The 19149-nt window shown below is 35.1% G+C and overlaps 3 protein-coding genes across 3 annotated transcripts in view; all 3 read right to left on the minus strand.

The window, feature by feature from the left end:
* The window catches only part of DCTN1-p150 (dynactin subunit 1), a 47741-nt gene extending 34260 nt beyond the window's left edge, over window positions 1–13481 (minus strand). Inside the window, exons 1-7 of the mRNA XM_073085205.1 lie at window positions 13314–13481; window positions 11829–12020; window positions 10923–11059; window positions 7638–7670; window positions 4797–4853; window positions 2398–2506; window positions 1261–1365 (exon numbers count right to left, since the gene is read on the minus strand). Coding sequence (XP_072941306.1) covers window positions 1261–1365; window positions 2398–2506; window positions 4797–4853; window positions 7638–7670; window positions 10923–11059; window positions 11829–12008 — 621 coding nt within the window. The 5' untranslated portion in view covers window positions 12009–12020; window positions 13314–13481. The remainder of the gene's footprint in view (window positions 1–1260; window positions 1366–2397; window positions 2507–4796; window positions 4854–7637; window positions 7671–10922; window positions 11060–11828; window positions 12021–13313) is intronic.
* Window positions 13482–16763: 3282 nt separating this feature from the next.
* eIF1 (eukaryotic translation initiation factor eIF1) lies at window positions 16764–17617 on the minus strand. Its single transcript, XM_073085100.1, has one exon. The coding sequence runs from the start codon at window positions 17454–17456 to the stop codon at window positions 17124–17126; it is 333 nt and encodes a 110-aa protein (XP_072941201.1). The 5' UTR covers window positions 17457–17617; the 3' UTR covers window positions 16764–17123.
* Window positions 17618–17753: 136 nt separating this feature from the next.
* Window positions 17754–18377, minus strand: LOC140751228 (protein D2). The gene has a single exon (XM_073085098.1). It carries the CDS (start codon window positions 18319–18321, stop codon window positions 17761–17763), a length of 561 nt encoding a protein of 186 aa, XP_072941199.1. The 5' UTR covers window positions 18322–18377; the 3' UTR covers window positions 17754–17760.
* Window positions 18378–19149: the final 772 nt, after the last annotated feature.

Here is a 19149-nt window from a genome sequence, read left to right on the forward strand (position 1 = left end):
TGATGGTAAGCTACTGCCGCCCATAGACATCTGTAATCAACCCCAGATAGGATTAGATATTCCTACCTAAGGTCGGCCACAGATGCGCCGCTACCCCTGAGGACTAAGCTGGAATGTTTCAGAAAAGTATGTCTCCCTTACCACATTCTTCAAACCAGAACACAGCAGCTTAACACTGCTGTTATAACAGAAATAGGTGTGGCGGTGGTGCCGCCGGAGTCGAACCACAGCGGGTTCTACCACCTTCAAAATGCACATACAGGTCAAGCTAATATAGCGTGGTAAAAACTAAACTTATATTCCCACAGGTTACATTATAGAAAACTTTATATTCAGATTTTACTATATTACACCGATAACAGAACCTTACCACTATACATTTGCAACAATACTACTAAAAACGGGAAAGTCAACAAAGTTTGTTAATCAGCCAAGGACAGAGTTACTCAATGAAGTCTTATTAACAGTATAAAGAATTAAATTTAAAAGATACCGCTATATTACCGTTAATTTTATTAACAGCAGTGTTAAGCGCTGCTATTTTCTGGTTTGAGGGGTGTGGTAAGGGAGACATACTTTTCTGAGGCGTTCCAATCTAATCCCCGGGTTAACATTTAGCAATGCATCTGTCCGAACCTTAGGGTTTTTTTTTTATAATATAGGTGTAGAGGACTGACCACTGACCATTGATGATCTAGAACAGCCAATATTCCCAACCAATGGTCCGCAGAAGCTAAAATATGGTCCGCAAACGATTTTAAAATTAAGAATCGTTTGACAGTAAGTGATGATTTGCGTCTAGCTTTGAGTAACAATTTTAGACCTAGGATAAACGAACTAGTAAAGAAGATACTTGCTCAGAAATCATATTAATACAATTACAAAACGTTATCCCACAATATCATTATTTTTATGTAAGATCATATTTAGCTTTTAATTAAAGTTTCAGTTTCATTATTACAGTTTATTTTTATTTTATCTACATTGTGGTCCCTGCTAACAAGAATATCATAAAAGTGGTCCCTGACGAAGAAAAGGTTGGAAACCGCTGATCTAGAGAGATCTTCTTTTGGTAGGTGTTCTTCCAGTTTTAACAGGCCTGGCAGGGTCGCCATGTAGAGTAAAAGAGGCGTGTGGCTTTCAAGATGTCTTCAATATGACTGTCCTAACACTAAACTTATCCCAACTTATATAACTAGTGAGTCTTACACACAGTACAACAAAACAAAGTATACCTGTTAAAAAAATAGCACATCCTACCTCTTGTTGAGCCTGAATGTTGGCCAGCTTGTCTTCAGACACCTGGGGGGACGTGATGCTCTGCCCCGGCGTGTACTGCGGCGTTAGGGTCTCCACGAAGCCGGTCTGCAAGGTGTCAAGTAAATAATATAGTAGTACCTTTTGAAATTTATTGTTATATTTAGGGCAAGGGACTGACGAATTCTCATCAAAACAGAATTGTTGAGGTCGTATGCCTTCAAAATTGGTGTCGTATTTATACCATAAAATTGATATCATATGGCAAGGGACTTACGACTGCTCGACAGAACACATCAGTAGGTATCTTAAAAATCTTAAAGAAAAGAAACGAGCGACAAACAAAAAATAGGCCAGTAATAACCATTCCCCTTTAACGTATAATTACGATAACGTTTTAATACAATACCATGAAACGACGCCCACTTTGCTCTGGAACTCTTGACTATATTTTCTGAGACAAGGGACTGTCGACTGTTCTCTATAACACACGTCGTCTGTATATTTGAAAAAATACATCCTCAAACGACCCTCTCTTCACCATGTCCGAGGACGTCACCCGCTCGGTGGTCGGCGTCACATACGAGGTCACGGACTGACTACTCACCAGGAAGGTAACGAGCATTTAAAAAATTCTCATCACATCTATGACGACACCAATGTTTGTAAGACAGGGTACTGACGCAGTCATAAGCAGTATTTTCATAGAATATAGTACCTCTACAAACTACGCTCTCTTCACCATGTGCGGGGTCGTCGCCCGCTCGGTGGTCGGCGTCATATACGAGGTGAGGGACTGATTACTCGCCAGGGAAGTAACAAGCATTTAACAATTTCGCATCACATCTATGACGACACCAATGCTTTTATGACAAGGGACTGACGCGGTTATGAGCAGTTTTTTCATAGAATACAGTACCTCTACAAACGACGCTCTTTTCACCATATCCGGGGAAGTGGCCCGCTCGGTAGTCGGCGACACATACGACTGCTCGCCAGGGAGGTAACGAATTTAAATGTTTTTCATCACATCTATGACGTCATCAATGCTTACATGACAAGGGAATGACGCGGTGCGTAATGCTTGTAGTACAAGAGACTGACACCATTCATAAGCGGTATTTCCTTTAAATAGCATACCTCTACAAACGACGCTCTCTTCACCATGTCCGGGGAGGTCGCCCGCTCGGTGGTCGGCGACACATACGAGGTGAGGGACTGACGACTGCTCGCCAGAGAGGTACGCGAGCTGTCATTACATATAATTTAGCACTTTTTTTGTATAATTTGTATTTTTTTCGGTAGAATTGTGTACATAAGCGTAGTTTTTACAGCTTGTGTTATTCCTAATTTATTTGCAATTAACTTACAATAATAGGAAGAACAAAAGAAAATTGTTAATAATAAAATGTATTTAACAATATTTTTTATTAAATTTTCTTCTCTCTAAAGTATAGTGCAAATAAGCGTGGTTTTACAGCCTGTGTTGATCTTAGATTATAAATACGGTTCACTTACGGCGAGTTTAAGGAAATAAGAAAGTAAATGCTAAAAAATATAAGCAAAAATTTTATACCAATAGCAAAGTATGTTAAATATACACTTGAATTGATTTCGTTTACCTAAAATTATTAAGAGTTTACAAAAATGTATGTTTCAATAAATAAATGTGTTGTTTTATTTATTTTTCACGCCATTCTTAATTCCGTTAGTAATAATCAATATTAACCAATTTTTGAGTACCAAAGTTCTAAATTTGTAGTTTCACTGATAAGTAATTAATGTCACACATGTCTCTTAACAATCATAAGTGCCTTGGATTTAAACCCGAATCTCCAACATAGTAGTGCATCCATACCAAGGAACTACGACACATTTATACTAACAAATCAGCATGCTTAAATAATTTTAAATCTAAGGCATCTTCTCGTTAATTGACATCAGTCATTGGCTTATTCACTTTATTTATTTATAGAAATAAAAATATATGCAGGTATAAACAAATTTAACGAAATGAAAACTAAAATACGTAACGTGCTTACGGCACCTTCCCTGTCACGCGTAGTAACGCCCTCACGTGCGACCCACCAACACGCTTGCATTACATCCTATCGTGTCATACGCACACGGCTCGCGAAGACTGCAGCGTATTAATTCAGTATATGGGTTTGATGCGCGTGCGAGTGGACACACGCGCGACAATAAAAGCGTCCTTGTACACGCGTGCTAACACCCACACGGGCGACTCACCAATACGCATGCTTTGCATCCTATCGTGTCATACACGTTTCTCTAATAAATTGCAGCGTATTGATTAATGTATGCAGTTGAGACGCGGGTGTGAGTGGACACACACGCGACAATAAAAGCGTCCTTTTACACGCGTGGTGACGCCCTTACGCGCGATACTAACACGCAAGCTTTACACCCTTTCGTGTCATACGCGGCTCGCAGACTGCAGCGACGACAGCGACAAGAGACTGTACCGTACTAATTCTTGTATGCTGATGAGACGCGCGTGCGGGTGGATACACGCGTGACAAGAAAATTGCCTTTATACAGAAACAGAAATAACAGATCACAGATCTAAATAAATAGATATGCCTCTACATCGATGCCTTCCAATGCATTAATTTTTAACAAACTTCAAAAAAGGAGCTTCTGTATCCGACCGCTATGTATGTATGTAATGTATGTTTGCATGCCTGCGATTTTCTCAAAAACTACTCATGCAATTTGTAAGGAGTTTTCGTTATATGCTGTATTTATTTACTCGTGGTGATAATATATTTATTCGCGGGATAAAAATTAACGTTCTTAATCTTAAATTAAATATGGCATATCTATTAACTTAGTTATTGCATAACATATTTGGTGCATAAGAAAAAGTGCAAGACAGATGCTTTACAAATCAGTTATAAGAAAGTTAAATCTATGTTTACGATGCTACGCTACTTAAAAAAAAATCAAGAATTTAGCTTAAACAGTAAGACCGCATATAAACTATATACAAACACAATACTTACTACGTACAGGGTTGCCAGTTCCCATAACAAAAATTTCATTTTTTTATGTGAAACAAATATTTACCATTTGTGTACTTTCTCTAAACTTCCAAATTAAGATTTTACAAATTTGAACGACAAAATAATATTTTTATAGCATGACGAGCATGCAGTCCACTTAACGGTAAGTGTCTACTGCCGCCCATGGACATCTGTAATCAAGCCCAAGTCAGACTAGAGTCCTATCTGAGGTCGACCACAGATGCGTTGGCCACCCCGGAGGACTAAATTGGAATGCTTCGGAATGGCACGGTAATGGGACATACGGATGGTAACATCTGAGGTGGTCACCACCATCTCTACCAGTCTAAGTTTCTTCAAGCCATCTTTATCGTTATAAAAATTAAAACTTTTACAACAAACAATAAAATAAAAACAACAAAAAATCTACCACAAATCTCCCATTATTCCGGGAGAATTTCCCCTCGCACTGGCAACCCCGTCAAAACACATACAAACTATATCACAAATTACCTCGACATGGACAACGACCCCGCTTTCGTCTGCGCGGGCGACGCCTTCCGACGGACCCTTTATTGAATTACATTGTTAGTATACTATTGTTATTTGACGAACACAACATATATTATATTGATGTAGTATATCCAAATATATCGTGTTTGGATATCGTAACAATAAAAAAAAATAACGGGTTGCATTCCGGGAGCGCCGGCAGAAGTGAAAACTTTCGAAACCTAACCTGAATAATAAAATATAATAAATAAAAATGAGACTGACACCCATTGACATATTTTTTCTATGTTGACACCGGATGACATCTTGACTTTTGCAGTTTGTTTGCCGTCTTACGAATTTTCGATCAGGCCACGCGTCCTAACGAAAGTTTAACATTTTTTCAACGTGATAATTTGTAACATATTTTAAATCAAAATGGTGTGTATTATTTGCCCAGTTTTCTGCTTTATTTTATTTAGAAACATGATTTTTAATATTATTCCTAGTCTAATTGTCAGTCCAAACATAATATCTTTGGTTATGTGACATATACATATTATGTATAACATTGAATCGCCCACCGATGGTTTTAAAAACAATCTTATTATAAACGGTAAAATTGAAATATGGAGCAACACAGCTTTTTGATGGGAATTTAAGCCCAAGTATGGCAACACTACCAAAACTTAGGTAAGCGATGATACTATAGTATTCCTTATTTATTTTTCTTTTTTTATATCTTACTTAAATGAGCATAAAGGAACTGAAGAATGAGATACCGTTGATGAGCTATCAACTAGTAGCTAGAAGATATTTTGCAGATCAAGAAGAAGAAGAGCTTAGTGTCAATTGGATGGCTAAGACAACCTTTAAAATGTTTAGACAGAAATGACAATAAAACGATTTAAGTTGATCTTAAAAAACTGTGTTACTCCAAACGTATTCTAGACCTTGCTTCAATTGCCATAAATGTAAATGTTTCTTTTAATAATATAGGAGTACAATATGAGCATGCAGGCCACCTGACAGTAGGTGGCCCCAGAGAATACATTCCCACCTGAGGTTGACTTCAGCAGCGCTTAATACTGCTGTTATTAGGCAGAAATAGGTGTACAGATACCAGGCGAGTCGAACCACATACGGTTCTATCTTTATAATCTGATCCATAAAGTGTTTTTGCACCATAAGCACCAAGCATGTTGGCCCTGTAACCCCACAATTGACGTAAACCGCGCAAATGCTGACTTTGACTTGATGATTCTTTGCGTGGTAAAAGCTTCCGAGATGACGAGCGTTGATATGAAGTTTAGCAGCGCATATAAACGGCATAAGGTTATTTTATAAGATAGAAGTAGCACTAGATCATGCTCCGCCAAGGCACAGTATAAGTATCCATACAGTATTCAGTCTTCATACAAACGCACGGAACGCAAAATCTGACCATGTACGAGTCGGATTCTACGGTTTCTGGGGAGGGTCATTACCCCTATGACTCTCCCTGGGACCGCGCCTGTTATGCGACTAATCTTTTACTCGTTAAATACAAAATGTAATTGCCACCATCTCGACCAGTCATGTACTCACAGAACCCAGCATCATGTGCCATTCAGCGTGAGATGAATTTAAATTCGAACCTTTTAATATATTATGCTTTACCCTTGTGAATTCAAGGCAGGACAGTGAAACAAGATCTAAAATTAAACTTATGTTAATTAACAAAAAATACATTTCATATTATGTGGAACCGACATAAAATTGATTTTTTTTTTCAATATTATTCGTCAAATATTAATAAAAAAAAACCTACTTTTATTTATTAGTTATTATTTAATATAAAAAAAAAACTCAAAGGTATGTGAAGTCTACCAATACGCACATGCCCAGCGCGGTGAACTATGGCTTAATCGTTCTGATTCTGGGAGAAACAAACACTTAAGATCGAAGTTCTCAAATTTTTAACAAGGGCACTGCTACTCTAGAGAACTTAGTTAAAAGCCTCATTCAAGTGTCTCTGAACTCTCAGAACACAGCAGCGCTACACTGCTCTTATAACAGAAATAAGGATGACGATGACGCCGCAGAGTTGAATCTCTCAAGAACAACTCAAATATTGAAATAACAAACTTTATGTCGGTTTTCTATACAGATACAATTAAAACATGATCCTTTCCACAATGTTGCGATTATCACAATAAATTAAGCCGCTGCCTGTGAAATAATACATAATGCTTAACATGGACCCTTTTGCTTGCAAAATATAAAACTAGAAATATCCCAGTCTTCACTGTCAATTGAAATTGTTTTAAAAAACAGAACGGAGAAATATGTGGAGAAAAATATAAAAAAAAAATATATTAATTTCAGACATATGATTTTGAAAATAGATAGAAGGTAAGTAAAAGTAATGATAAAACGGAATACATTTTTACTTGTTTTGATGCAAAAAAACATTACGTTTCTGTCAATAATTTCATTTCAAAGTAAGTTACCAGCTTCAAAATATTTTTTGTTTTTTAAAGATTCATATACTTTTTAATAAAAAAAAAACATGTGAATGTGCAATACATTAACATGAAAGATACTTTATGAAACTACATTAATATTTATAATTAAAAAAGCATTTTTCCCATTTTTTAACGAAAATATGTAACTTGACAGATCGTTTTTTTTCATTTTCTAGCTACAAAAATATTGATGTTTTTCCTCTGAAAAAAAAAATCACTCAATAATTCCAATTTCAAATGACAGCTGAAGAATAAGGTCTTAAAATTAAAAAAAAATATATATTAAAAAAAATAACAAATGTCTACAGTGCAAAAGCTAGAAGCAGTGGATCTACGTTGTGTATCTAGTACTCACGTGGTCGGTCTAGACCTCTGGGCCACTGTTATACTAGCAAGAAAAAAACACTATCAGTTAGGTCAGTCTATTGTTTTCGTTAGTATGTGGATACATACTGTTGTAAATAGATTTGTGTTAAAAAATTGAAATTTCGACGCGATTTTTCAGTTTTTTTTATTAATTGGAGTAGCAGACAAACATGCAGTCCACCTGATGGTATGTGGTTACTACCGCCCATGGACATCTGTAATCAACCCCAGACAGGATTAGATATTCCTACCTGAGGTTGGCCACAGAAGCGCCGGTACCGAGGACTAAGCTGGAACGCCTCGGAATAGTATGTCTCCCTTACCACACTCTAAACCAGAACCCAGCAGCGCTCAACACTGCTGTTATAACAGAAATAGGTGTGGCGGTGGTGCCGCCGGAGTCGAACCACAAAGGGTTCTACCACCTTTATAAAGACTTAAGTCACAGTCTTCTGCCATCCAAATTTTGACACTACACTTAAATACTTGGATTTCAGTGTAAAAATTTAAAAACCATTGAGAAAATAATTAATAATCTTATTATTGGAAGCATGATATATTATTTTTTTATATTTACCACATTTTTTCATATTACAACAGTGTGTATGCACTTAAATGGATAATGCGGGGAGAATTGAATATATTAAAATGTTGAAAATATGAATTTTCTTATATTTTATTCTCTAAAATCGAATTTAAAATTATTATCTAATGTTATTTTCTTCTCCAATTCCCCTTTATGAAACACTGAGGCTATTGCAATGAATAAAACACAATATTAATAGTCAAAATATACTAGAATCCTAACAAATACTTACCTTAACATGTTATATTTGGTTGGCAACTAAGTACCCGCCATTTTTTGACATACGCATTTCACATAATATCATCAAATGTTTGTGGCCTAATGGTTAAAATAATTCGAAAAAGCATTTTGTCCCACTGAAATTGGTTTTTTTCTTGTTTGCTTTATTTAGTTCAGGTTAATCTTCAGCCAAAAGTCAAGTTGCTATGCGCGGCGTTTGGTTCAATACTGACGCAAAATTGGCAATATCATAGAATAAGTTTTTCGAATTGAAACATTACCAAACTTTATTAGAAAAAAAATATTTGTACCAAAGAGATTAAATGAACTGAAAATTATATTAAACGTTGGATAGAATTTGTAAACAATAAGCGAGAATAAACTTTAACTAATCAGTTTGTCATATATATTCAAAAATAAACCTAAAAACATGGCGGGAACTTACTTGCCAACATATTTATTTTGTAAACCATTGCAATAGCCACAGACGATGAAAAAAAAACATGTATTAAAAAAATCACACTTCATTCATGTCAATGATAACTACACTGTTATTATTTATAAATATTTGTTATTACTTAAGTTATTTTATTATGTTAAATTATGTGTCAATGAAGCTTCATTAAAACACATGTACTTTTTGATTTCCAACCGACTTTTTAACTAAAAGAGTTTATGTAGTCGTCGTGTATTTTTTAGCGGAATCAAGGGTAGGAAGGGAGCTCTAAGGTCATAAGCCCTCCAAAATATTCACTAAGTTGCCATCGCCTTACAATAATAACATTTCGTATTACACACAGTACAAATATTAAACATATGACTAATATCGTAAACTCTACCTAGGACTAGCTTTTAAAAATATATTTAGCAGTAGACCACACAAACTGAATGTATACTATAGTATCTTTACTTAGCCTACTTGTATAAGCATGATGACAGTATTAAAAAAAACTAAAAAATAATCAGTTTTAATATAAACTTAAACGTAAATTATATTTTCAATAAAATAATAGTATAAAATACTGGAGCCATGTCATATGAAACATATCGAAACGAATGACGTCACATCTCACTATGCAAAACCGAATTGCGTGAACTTTTATGAAATATCGAGGCGTGACGTCATCAACGTACGCCATGACATCGAGACTAATCGAGAGCGTTTTCGCGCTTAATTAAAATAGGTATATAAAGTCGCTTTCTACACTCACAGACCCACACTAGGATTCCCTGTGTAATGGGTGTTTTTTTTTTTTATATAGTTGAGCCTAACGATAAAGCAGACATACTACGTGATGGAAAGTAGTCAACGTCGCCTATGAACATTTGCAACACCAGAGGAGTCGCCAATGCATCGCCGGCTTTGAAGGAGAGCACTTTTTGCACCTTTTTTGAAGAGCCCCATGTCATACAGAGACAAATACACAAACACTTTGATTTGATTTGATTTGATGGCCGGGGATCGAACCCGGGGCTCTGCGCGTCAGATCGGTATGGCGACCGCTGATCAAAGGATTGCAATTCATTTCGTTAAAATTTAATTTATTACTGTAATAATATTATTTTCTAAAATTTCCTTTTATTATATCTGTCATCATACCTATACCATGTAAAACCATATAAAAAATGTGTGTTATAATTTTTATGTATATTGTTATACCCTTTATTTCTTGTAGATTGTCTCTCTTGCATCAAATCTGACAATGCCAGCTTGGGCGTAATGCTTCTAGACATATGAATATAAAAAATACAAAACCATTACCTATAAAAAAAAAACTTACTATTGAAAAATACTAAAAGAAAGTAGATTATTACGTGGTAATAAAGACTAATTTGTAATGTGTTGGAATAACTGTTGTTATGTAGAAGAAATAGGTGTAACAGTAGTGTCTAAAACCGGGTTCCACCATTGTCAACACTTTATAACTACGTGAAAATACAAAAAATAGTTTAATTCGTGGTAATAAGGACTAATTTGTAATACTCATATATTGTTATTAGATAAAAAAAGGTGTGCCAACGGTACCCATGAATTTGAAGTATAAAATTTTCTACCCATTGTTCTTACGACATCATACTCTGACGTATACTAAAAGAAAATAGTAAATTTTGTTGTAATGAAGACTAATATGTAATGTATTGATTGTTATAAGGCAGAAATAGGTGTAGTGGTGATTCCTAGAGTAAAACAAGAAAAGCTTTCGTCTTCACTAACACTTAACACTACATAAGAAATAAAGACTAATTTGTAATGTGTTTCACTGTTGTTATAAGGCAGAAATTGTTGTTACCTAAATCTACTTAATACCACAGCAAAGTACAAATTTTAAAATAATTAATTTCCTGGCAATAAAAACTTATTTGTTTAACTGTTATTATAACAGAAATAGGTGTCACATTATATAGTCATCAAATTTAAAAAGGAAATAGATAATTTCGTAATAAAAATAGTGTGTTTCAAATGCATACCTGCTTAACCGTCGATTGGTGGCAGTCGGCTTCGACTCCTCGATGGACGTAGTCATGGATGTCTCCATAGGGTTGTCGTCGGCGTCCAGCAGTTGGATTTGCGTCTGACGGACGAACACACCATAGTTCTCCTCGCACTGAAAAAACATTTTGAATTTCTTCCATTTATTCAGTTTTATTTTGCTAACGGTACTTTTTTGGTAATAAAAAGGACCCAATGAATTTTTTTCAAAGTCCCTGACAAAGTTTGTACAAAATGGTACTTTTGTTTGGGATAAAAGCACCCTATGTCCTTTTCTAAACCCCTGACAATGTGTGTACAATTGGATTTCATGACAATTAGATGGGTAGCTAAAGCTTGAAAGTGTAGCAAACATATAAACAAACAAACGGACGTTCTTGCCACATACGTGCAAGATGTGGAATGAACTTCCTCCTGAGGTATTCCCGCTATGACATGGGGTTCTTCAAAAAAGGTGCGAAAAGAGCGATGTATTGGCGACTCCTCTGGTGTTGCAAATTTCCATAGGCGACGTGACTGATTTCCATCAGGTAGCCTGTCTGCCTCATTGCTTAGGTATAATTATAAAAAAAAATTATGATATTAGTTACAATGTTTTTATTGTTTTTTTATGTGATAGAAGTGGCAAATCAGCATGCAGTCTTCCCGATGGTAACGGGCTACTGCTGCTCATGGACAAATGTAATGAACCCCACATAAGATGAGATTCCCAAAGGTCTGCCTGTCTGGTCAAAAATTCCCAACCTGAGGTTAGCCAAAGATGCACGCTACCCCTGAGGACTACGCTGTAAGCCTCAGAAAAGTATGTCTACCACAAAAACCGGAACACAGCAGCAGTGCTTAACACTGCTGTTATAACAGAAATAAGTATACATAACTCTTACCCTAAAGTACGCATGTCCTCGAACCGTCCCATTATTCTTGCCCTTAGGCTCGTCGAGGATAATACCAATCCACTTGCCGCTCGCGAAGGTCGGGTAGCCGACGTAGGCGACTGAACCCTTCACCTCCTTACCAACCACGATGACGCGGTGGCCGAGAGTCAGCTGGGTCTTGTCTGACATGGTTGGTTTATACTGAAAATATAAAAATTACACATGTTAATGTTTTTTTATTTTATTTTATTTATTTTTTTAGACATACCAACAGCAAAACATATAAACACATTTACATTGAACATACAACCAGACAGATAATACTTATATGTAAGCCAATTATAGGTATGTACAGCAATCTCTTTAATCTAGTATTACTGTTAAAGCAGTTACAATTTAGTTATTAATAGTATATAATATGAGTAAAATATGAAGAAAAAATTGTATGTAATTGTAGAGATACTATCTATAAATTCTTACAATGAAATAAATTTTGTCTCAAATTTATTTTTGAGACCAAGACATGTGTCATGAAAAATATCAATATTTTCAATTAATGCATGTTAAAGTCTTTAGGGGTAAAATTTTGAAATTGTTGGACAATTTATATTGGAGATCCCGGAGTTCTCCAACAAAAGTCGAGGTCACCGGGCTGGATTTTAGTGCGGTAAATATACCACATAACACACAGGGTTATGGCTGGGATCTCCCAAGGCTTTGGGTATCTTTTGAAGGTTTCTCCCTCATGAACAAAAAAGGTAAAACATTTTGAAAATGTATCAGGAATTTATCTATGTATTGGTTAAGGACTGAAAATATAAAGTGTAATACATAATACAACCTTAATAATATAGGGGTGTTACAAGAAATGATTTTTTTATTACAGTTTTAAGAAAAAAATATTGAAAGTATATCAGGGGTTTTATAAATGAATGTCGAAATGTATGTAGTTTTACATTGTCAACCCATTCCCTATCCCACTGCTGGGTCTGAACCTAGCAAGACCCAGAGGAGACACAGGTTGCCCCTCAGAGTGAGGGATCTAGGTCATACTCCACTGAGCTGGCCAAGTGATTTTACATACCATAAGAAGTCATCATTTCCAATATGCTTTGGTTTAAAAAGAGAATAAAATTATTACTATGTGACATCACTAAACTTTTTTTGTAATATATAGTAAGCCCAGGTAAAAGAATTTATTACAAATAATTTACAGCGAAACTCTATTTTTAATTAAACTAATTTTAGTTGGGTATCAAAAACAGTGAAATTTCTAAATCATATACATTAAAACATGGTTGTGGGGAGAGAACCATTTTGATTCACATACATGTAGATTTTAATTAATTTTTTTTCGAGATTGCATTCGTACAATTAAATTCAACTGCCGAAACACGCGAGTCTCGTATTTATTTCATTCAAAATTAACAATAATGGGATTTTACGAAAAAAATATTTTCTAACTGTATCATAGTGTAAAATAGCAATAATTACCTTAAAAAAAATAAGATTACCGATACACTAACGCCTATATATTTCACTTAAGCAGAACAGCACTCATTTCATAATAAATTAAGCGGTTTTTAAGTAAATAATTTCTAATTGAAGCATTAAATTTGGGTAGGCAAAATATTTTCTACCATAACAGAAATGTCAGCGCTGTCAGATGAGTCAATGTGTCAAGTCGATATTTTACATTTTTAATGCGGAGAGGCAAAGGAACTTACATGCGATAGTTCATTATATAATAAAAAGAAAAAAAAAAGTAAATAGAATCTTAGTTTTTATTAATATTTCTTAAAACTATTAAAATTATTATAATGTAGTAATATTGCTGCTTTTATCACTAGCAGTAGTCTCCAAATTATCAATAGCCATTATAAATATCCTTTAATAGAAATACAATGGTATTCATGCGCAATTAACAGACTTTTGTTAATCATTTGCCAATAATACTGCAAATAATTATATTACGTAATTAGAAAGATACATATCATGATATCATTCATTAAAATAAAATTTCTCACAGCTATCGATATGATAGAGTATCGATTGTGCAATCTAACAATAAAATAAGATTTGCATTTGCAATTGTAAATAGTTAAGGTCCTCGGAAGTTACTCTCTAAAGAGTATAATAACCTATTGGTTGTTCTGGCATTATCTGACAATGATCTAATAGTTTTAAAGTTTTAATATAAAAGGTTTGATGTAGGAGGGACACTCCACGAGGCGTTCGTTTTTAATCTTCCGAAATAGAAACGTATTTGTGGCCGACCTCGGTAAAACTCTAATCTTATGTACGGTTGATAGCAGATGTCCTTACGCTGTATTCACTTATACTTATCATAAGCTGGACGGCATTTTCATTCGCTAGTTTTATATAAAACAAATAAAAACACATAAAAATATATATACGTGTCGAATAGATAACCTCTCTTCTTAGGGAATTCGGTTAAAAAGCAATTATGATCTCATCGTTGCGTATGGAGTTCCAGGTTCCATTCTCGATCAAGTAGAAATATAAACGAATAATTGGTTCGTTCTACGATTTTGTGTTTAAAACTGACAGAAAACAGAATACTTGTGTGATGTAAAAATCTCTAAACTGCAGATGTATCGACAGCATAGATTAGACCAACAGGTTAGTTTTACTGCATTCGGTCCATTGACTAAATGAACCTGTTTTGAATACGCCCTTAATCCTTACTAGTCCTTACTAATATTATAAATCTGAAAGTAACTCTGTTTGTCTGTCTGTCTGTCTGTCTGGTTGTCTCTTCTTCACACCCAAACCACTGAACCGATTTTAAAGAAATTTTGTACAAAGATAGTCTGAGACCCGAGAAAGGACATAGGATAGTTTTTATTCCGGAAATCCCACGGGAACTAGGGATGGCGATCTAAGATCGATTAATCGGAGAATCGATCTTTTGGACCCAAAACATCGATTATTTTAATCGATATTAGTAAGGATTGAATCGTAAACTATGCATTTGATCGAGTGATGATCTTTAGCAAAGTTGAAGATACGAATTTTCAGTTTTATGTATGTTAGTATGTTCTATTATTTTCTTTTAAACGCGGGCGAAGCCGCGGGCAAAAACTAGTTCTTTTATATTGTACAAACCACTGGCTTGGTTAGCATTTTGTATAATGTAGAAGTATTAAATTATTATATGCAGTCTGACTGACGATAAATGATTATTGCCGCATCAGGGGGCCTACCACCATCATAGTTCAGGAAAGTTTCCTCCTTAAAACAGTAAAATACTCCGTCATACACAGTTAAACAAACTAAAACAATTATCCAATCCACTTATCCAATGTATAAAACCAACTGAAATTGTCATATTTTGCTTAAAAAGTTAAATTTCCTCCAAAAGAAGTAAAATATGATTAAAATAATATTGTTTTAAGAGATGGTAGTAACCCCCTTGGATATCTGTAATCAATCCCAGATATCATTGGGGTTCTGAGATCAGCACGAATGTCGTCTAGCCCTGAGGCCTTTATTGAAATGTCTGGTGTGTGTGTTCCTTACCACACCCTTCAAATTAAACCTTAGTAGTACTTAACACGCATTTCCGTTATAAGGAAGAAATAATGTGTTGTGCCGTTGCGGTGGGGCCTCCTGTCGGACCACGTAGGGTTCAATCACCTTGAAGGTTGCCATAGTTATAATTATAGCCTCTACTAGTTACTAATACTATGACCAATTAGATGGACAGGCATGTTATGAAGACGGTTAGCCAGTAATAAAGTATTATGGAACTTTTCTACACTAATATTATAAAGAGGAAAACTTTGATTGTTTGTTTGATTGTAATGAATAGGCTCAAAAACTACTGGACCGATTTTAAAAACTCACCATTCGAAAGCTACATTATCTACGAGTGATATAGGCTATATTTTATATGAAATATATTTGATAAATAATTTTTTAGACAAAGTTTGCCGGGTCAGCTAGTAATATATAAAGTGGTTAAAAATCCTATGAACGTAACGCATATTGAGATATATTGCTTTATAAAATTAATACAATTATTATAATTAGTACATTTAAATCGTAATTACGTGTCAGACGACACGATTTATTGTAAAGATAATATTATTTATCAGTTTCGTAACTGTGAAATAGGTAATATCTTACTATGTATCTATTTCTATTTCATCATATTACAAAGACCTATTATTTCAGTGTACTTATTTATATGAAGTAAGAAGGAAAATTTTATAATAATTTGTAGTACTGCTTTGATTGGAAATACGTTGTCAATGTGGATGACCTCAACATTGCCTCGCCAACTAAAACGAGGACATGAGTCATTTGTTCATTCTTCATTCCATTTCCTTGTTACGAAGTCCACAAGGCAAACTAAGCTGTATCATACTTGTATAAATAAATTATGAAATATAGTATGTATGTATATAGGTACTTTATCTTGCACAATATTGTAACACCTGCATTATTCTAGAATGCATAATGTTATTGCTAACAATCCTGGCGTGATTAACGCCTTTATCGCTGAATAGATAAGAATTTAAAAAGTTGACAAAGACCTTTGTCTTGTTTATTCCTAATATTTTCCCTCCATTTTATTAGTAGACATTTTAGTTGTTTTAACATGATATTAGTTCGTTTTTTAACAAACTACAAATAAATGTTAAGTATTATGAATGAAATTAAATCGCAGGTATGCGAAAGGTGTCATAACCTAAAAATTACTTGTCAATGAACTTTAAGAAAGTTTTAAAGGTTAACAATTATATTTCCAGTAAACTATAAGAAGCGATATGTGCGTCAGCGGCGTGTCAACAATTTGTTGAAAATTATTGCGTGACGAATCCTTGTTGAGCGGAATTTACCACTTCGCAAGATCTACTTTCACCCGCTACATGCTAGCGGTCCCGTTAGATGCCACGATGCAAAAAAAAAACTAGGTAGAAAAACATGTTTTATTTATAATTGAGACACATCATATAACCATTACAGCAATTTAAAATTATGTCGTAAAAAAAAACAAAATGATTATTGACTATTTCGTTCAGCGTAATTGCAACTAAAGCTGTCCAAGACGTGAGACGGCGTCGACGATTCAAAAATATTAACTTTTATATTACATTAGTTTAGTTTTAGTGACTGCAAGGCACAGGGCGCGGGCGACGGCCCGGGTACGATTCTCTGTATACGTCGGTGCTTTCTAAATACATATTTAAATATTCGATAGGGTTATAACGCGAACGCTCTCATTACAATGATGATGTCACGGGTGTACATGTTACTGTCGTAGCTACGCGCGGCCTAGAAACCGTGCACCTTCAACTGCTCGGGTTTCACGAGGCCTGACTTCGTGAGCCACTGGCAAATGTTCTCGCGCTGGTCGCCCTGAAGCTGAAGCACCTCGCCGTATTCTGGGTGCTCCACCACGGTACCGTTGCACGCGAACTCCTTCTTGCATGCCCGCACGATCTTCTTCAGGTCATATTCCGACGAGAGCCCTTGTACCGTTGTCAGCGTCTTGCGTCCGTTCCGTTGCTGGATCCGGACGTGGACTAGACCATCTTGAACATCGTCTTCCGAGCTTTTGATAGCATCGGCGAATGGGTCGAATGTGTTGAGATTCTGGATGGACATACGATTGAACGTAACTACTCTTTGTTCCAACGAAACGCTGCGATACTACGCACGAACACCAAACAACTGTCACTGATTATTCTCTGCGATTGATGCGCGCAGACCGAGCAACGACTAATTTACGCAAAATCCAGAATGTAATGGCGGATTATATGGCGACTTGACCAAAAAAATGAGATTGTCACGCGGAGGCGGAAATAATTATCGATCGAGACCATAGACAAGTATAAATACGGTTTTAATTTCTAAAGCTTGCCACTCAACGAAAATTTTAGTTTTACTTTACCGGTTTTTTATTTTTCTATTAGCCCTTCAGTTTTGCGTATAATTTTGGGACGTAATCATCATATTTTGCTACATAGAAATTACCAGCAACCGGTGTACCCAATTTAAATTGCTGAGCAAACTTTGCAATTGCGAACTTTCCTCTCTTCTCTCCAGAATTACTAGGCAATTTAGGTATTTTGGCGAAATCGCATTTTTCAGGCTGCTTGTAAATTAAAAATACATAGCGATGTAGACCAGTTCCTTTTGGTGGTCCGGATCCAATATAATCAGACAAAACTTCACCTTTCCCTAAATCACCACCATAAATATTTCCTACTAGCCAATGGTGCCATTCCCTAAACTTGGGATTCTCTCGGCTTGGTGCATCAGGGTCAACCATTGCCAAAGTGTAATATTCGGTGTCTTTACTCGCCCATTTTACTACGGGTTTATCTTTAACTTGAGTTGGAGTAAGCTCTTGCCCGAGGTCAACTTTAAGTCCGCTTGGATACTGGACCTCCACGAGCTCAGATGGTGCTATTGAAATTACATCTGGTACAATACAATGTTTCTTAAAGAGGCCTTGAACATCAGCCATAGTCGGGATTGGCTAATCGTTTAGAAATAATAAAAATAAAACACCAAATCCGTAATCTTCTTACGGAATTTTATAATTTCACAGAGATAACTGTCAAATAATATCTCCTAGCAACTAAAGCTGCCCATACATGTCCTGTATGTTTGTAAAAAATATGATTTTATTAAAATAAATTCTTTTATCATTAGATGATTCAAAATAATCATACATTAATATAAAATGTAAAATAATAATATTACATAACATTTAATTTAATGCTCACTAAATAAAACGAAATGTCTATGGTCATGGCTAAATACATTTGCACAGACTAATAATAACCGGTATTTGTGTAACTTTCTCACATCGTAGATTAAAAATAGAGTTAATTACAACAAAATAAAAAACATATTGTAAATTATAAGTTTTATTTTCCCATGTTATATCTTTACTTGTTTTTACTACTGTATACTTATTTGGTTCCTATGATTTATTTAAAATAAATGTTTCAAAATGAATATGCTTTATTAAAATAACGGTTCGTTATAGATATTTAAAATACCAATTTTTTAAATATTTTAAATATAGCAAATTAAATTTAATCAATCATTGATAATTTTCTGACTAATATATCAATCAATTCCTATCCCACACAACATAGGGAATTCTAATATGGAGCTCAGTAAGGCATCTAATTTTATATTTTTTGTATAATATAGTAGCAGACGAGCATGCAGTCCACCAGATGGTAAGTGGCTCCTGCCGCCCATGGACATCTGTAATCAACCCCAGATAGGATTAGAATTCTACCTGAGATTTCGCGAAAGATGCACCGCTATCCCTGAGGAC

This window comes from Epargyreus clarus, unplaced genomic scaffold (genome assembly GCF_041222505.1).
Source record: "Epargyreus clarus isolate Ecla_fem2 unplaced genomic scaffold, WU_Ecla_fem_2.2 ptg000022l, whole genome shotgun sequence".
NCBI classification, from domain to species: domain Eukaryota; kingdom Metazoa; phylum Arthropoda; class Insecta; order Lepidoptera; family Hesperiidae; genus Epargyreus; species Epargyreus clarus.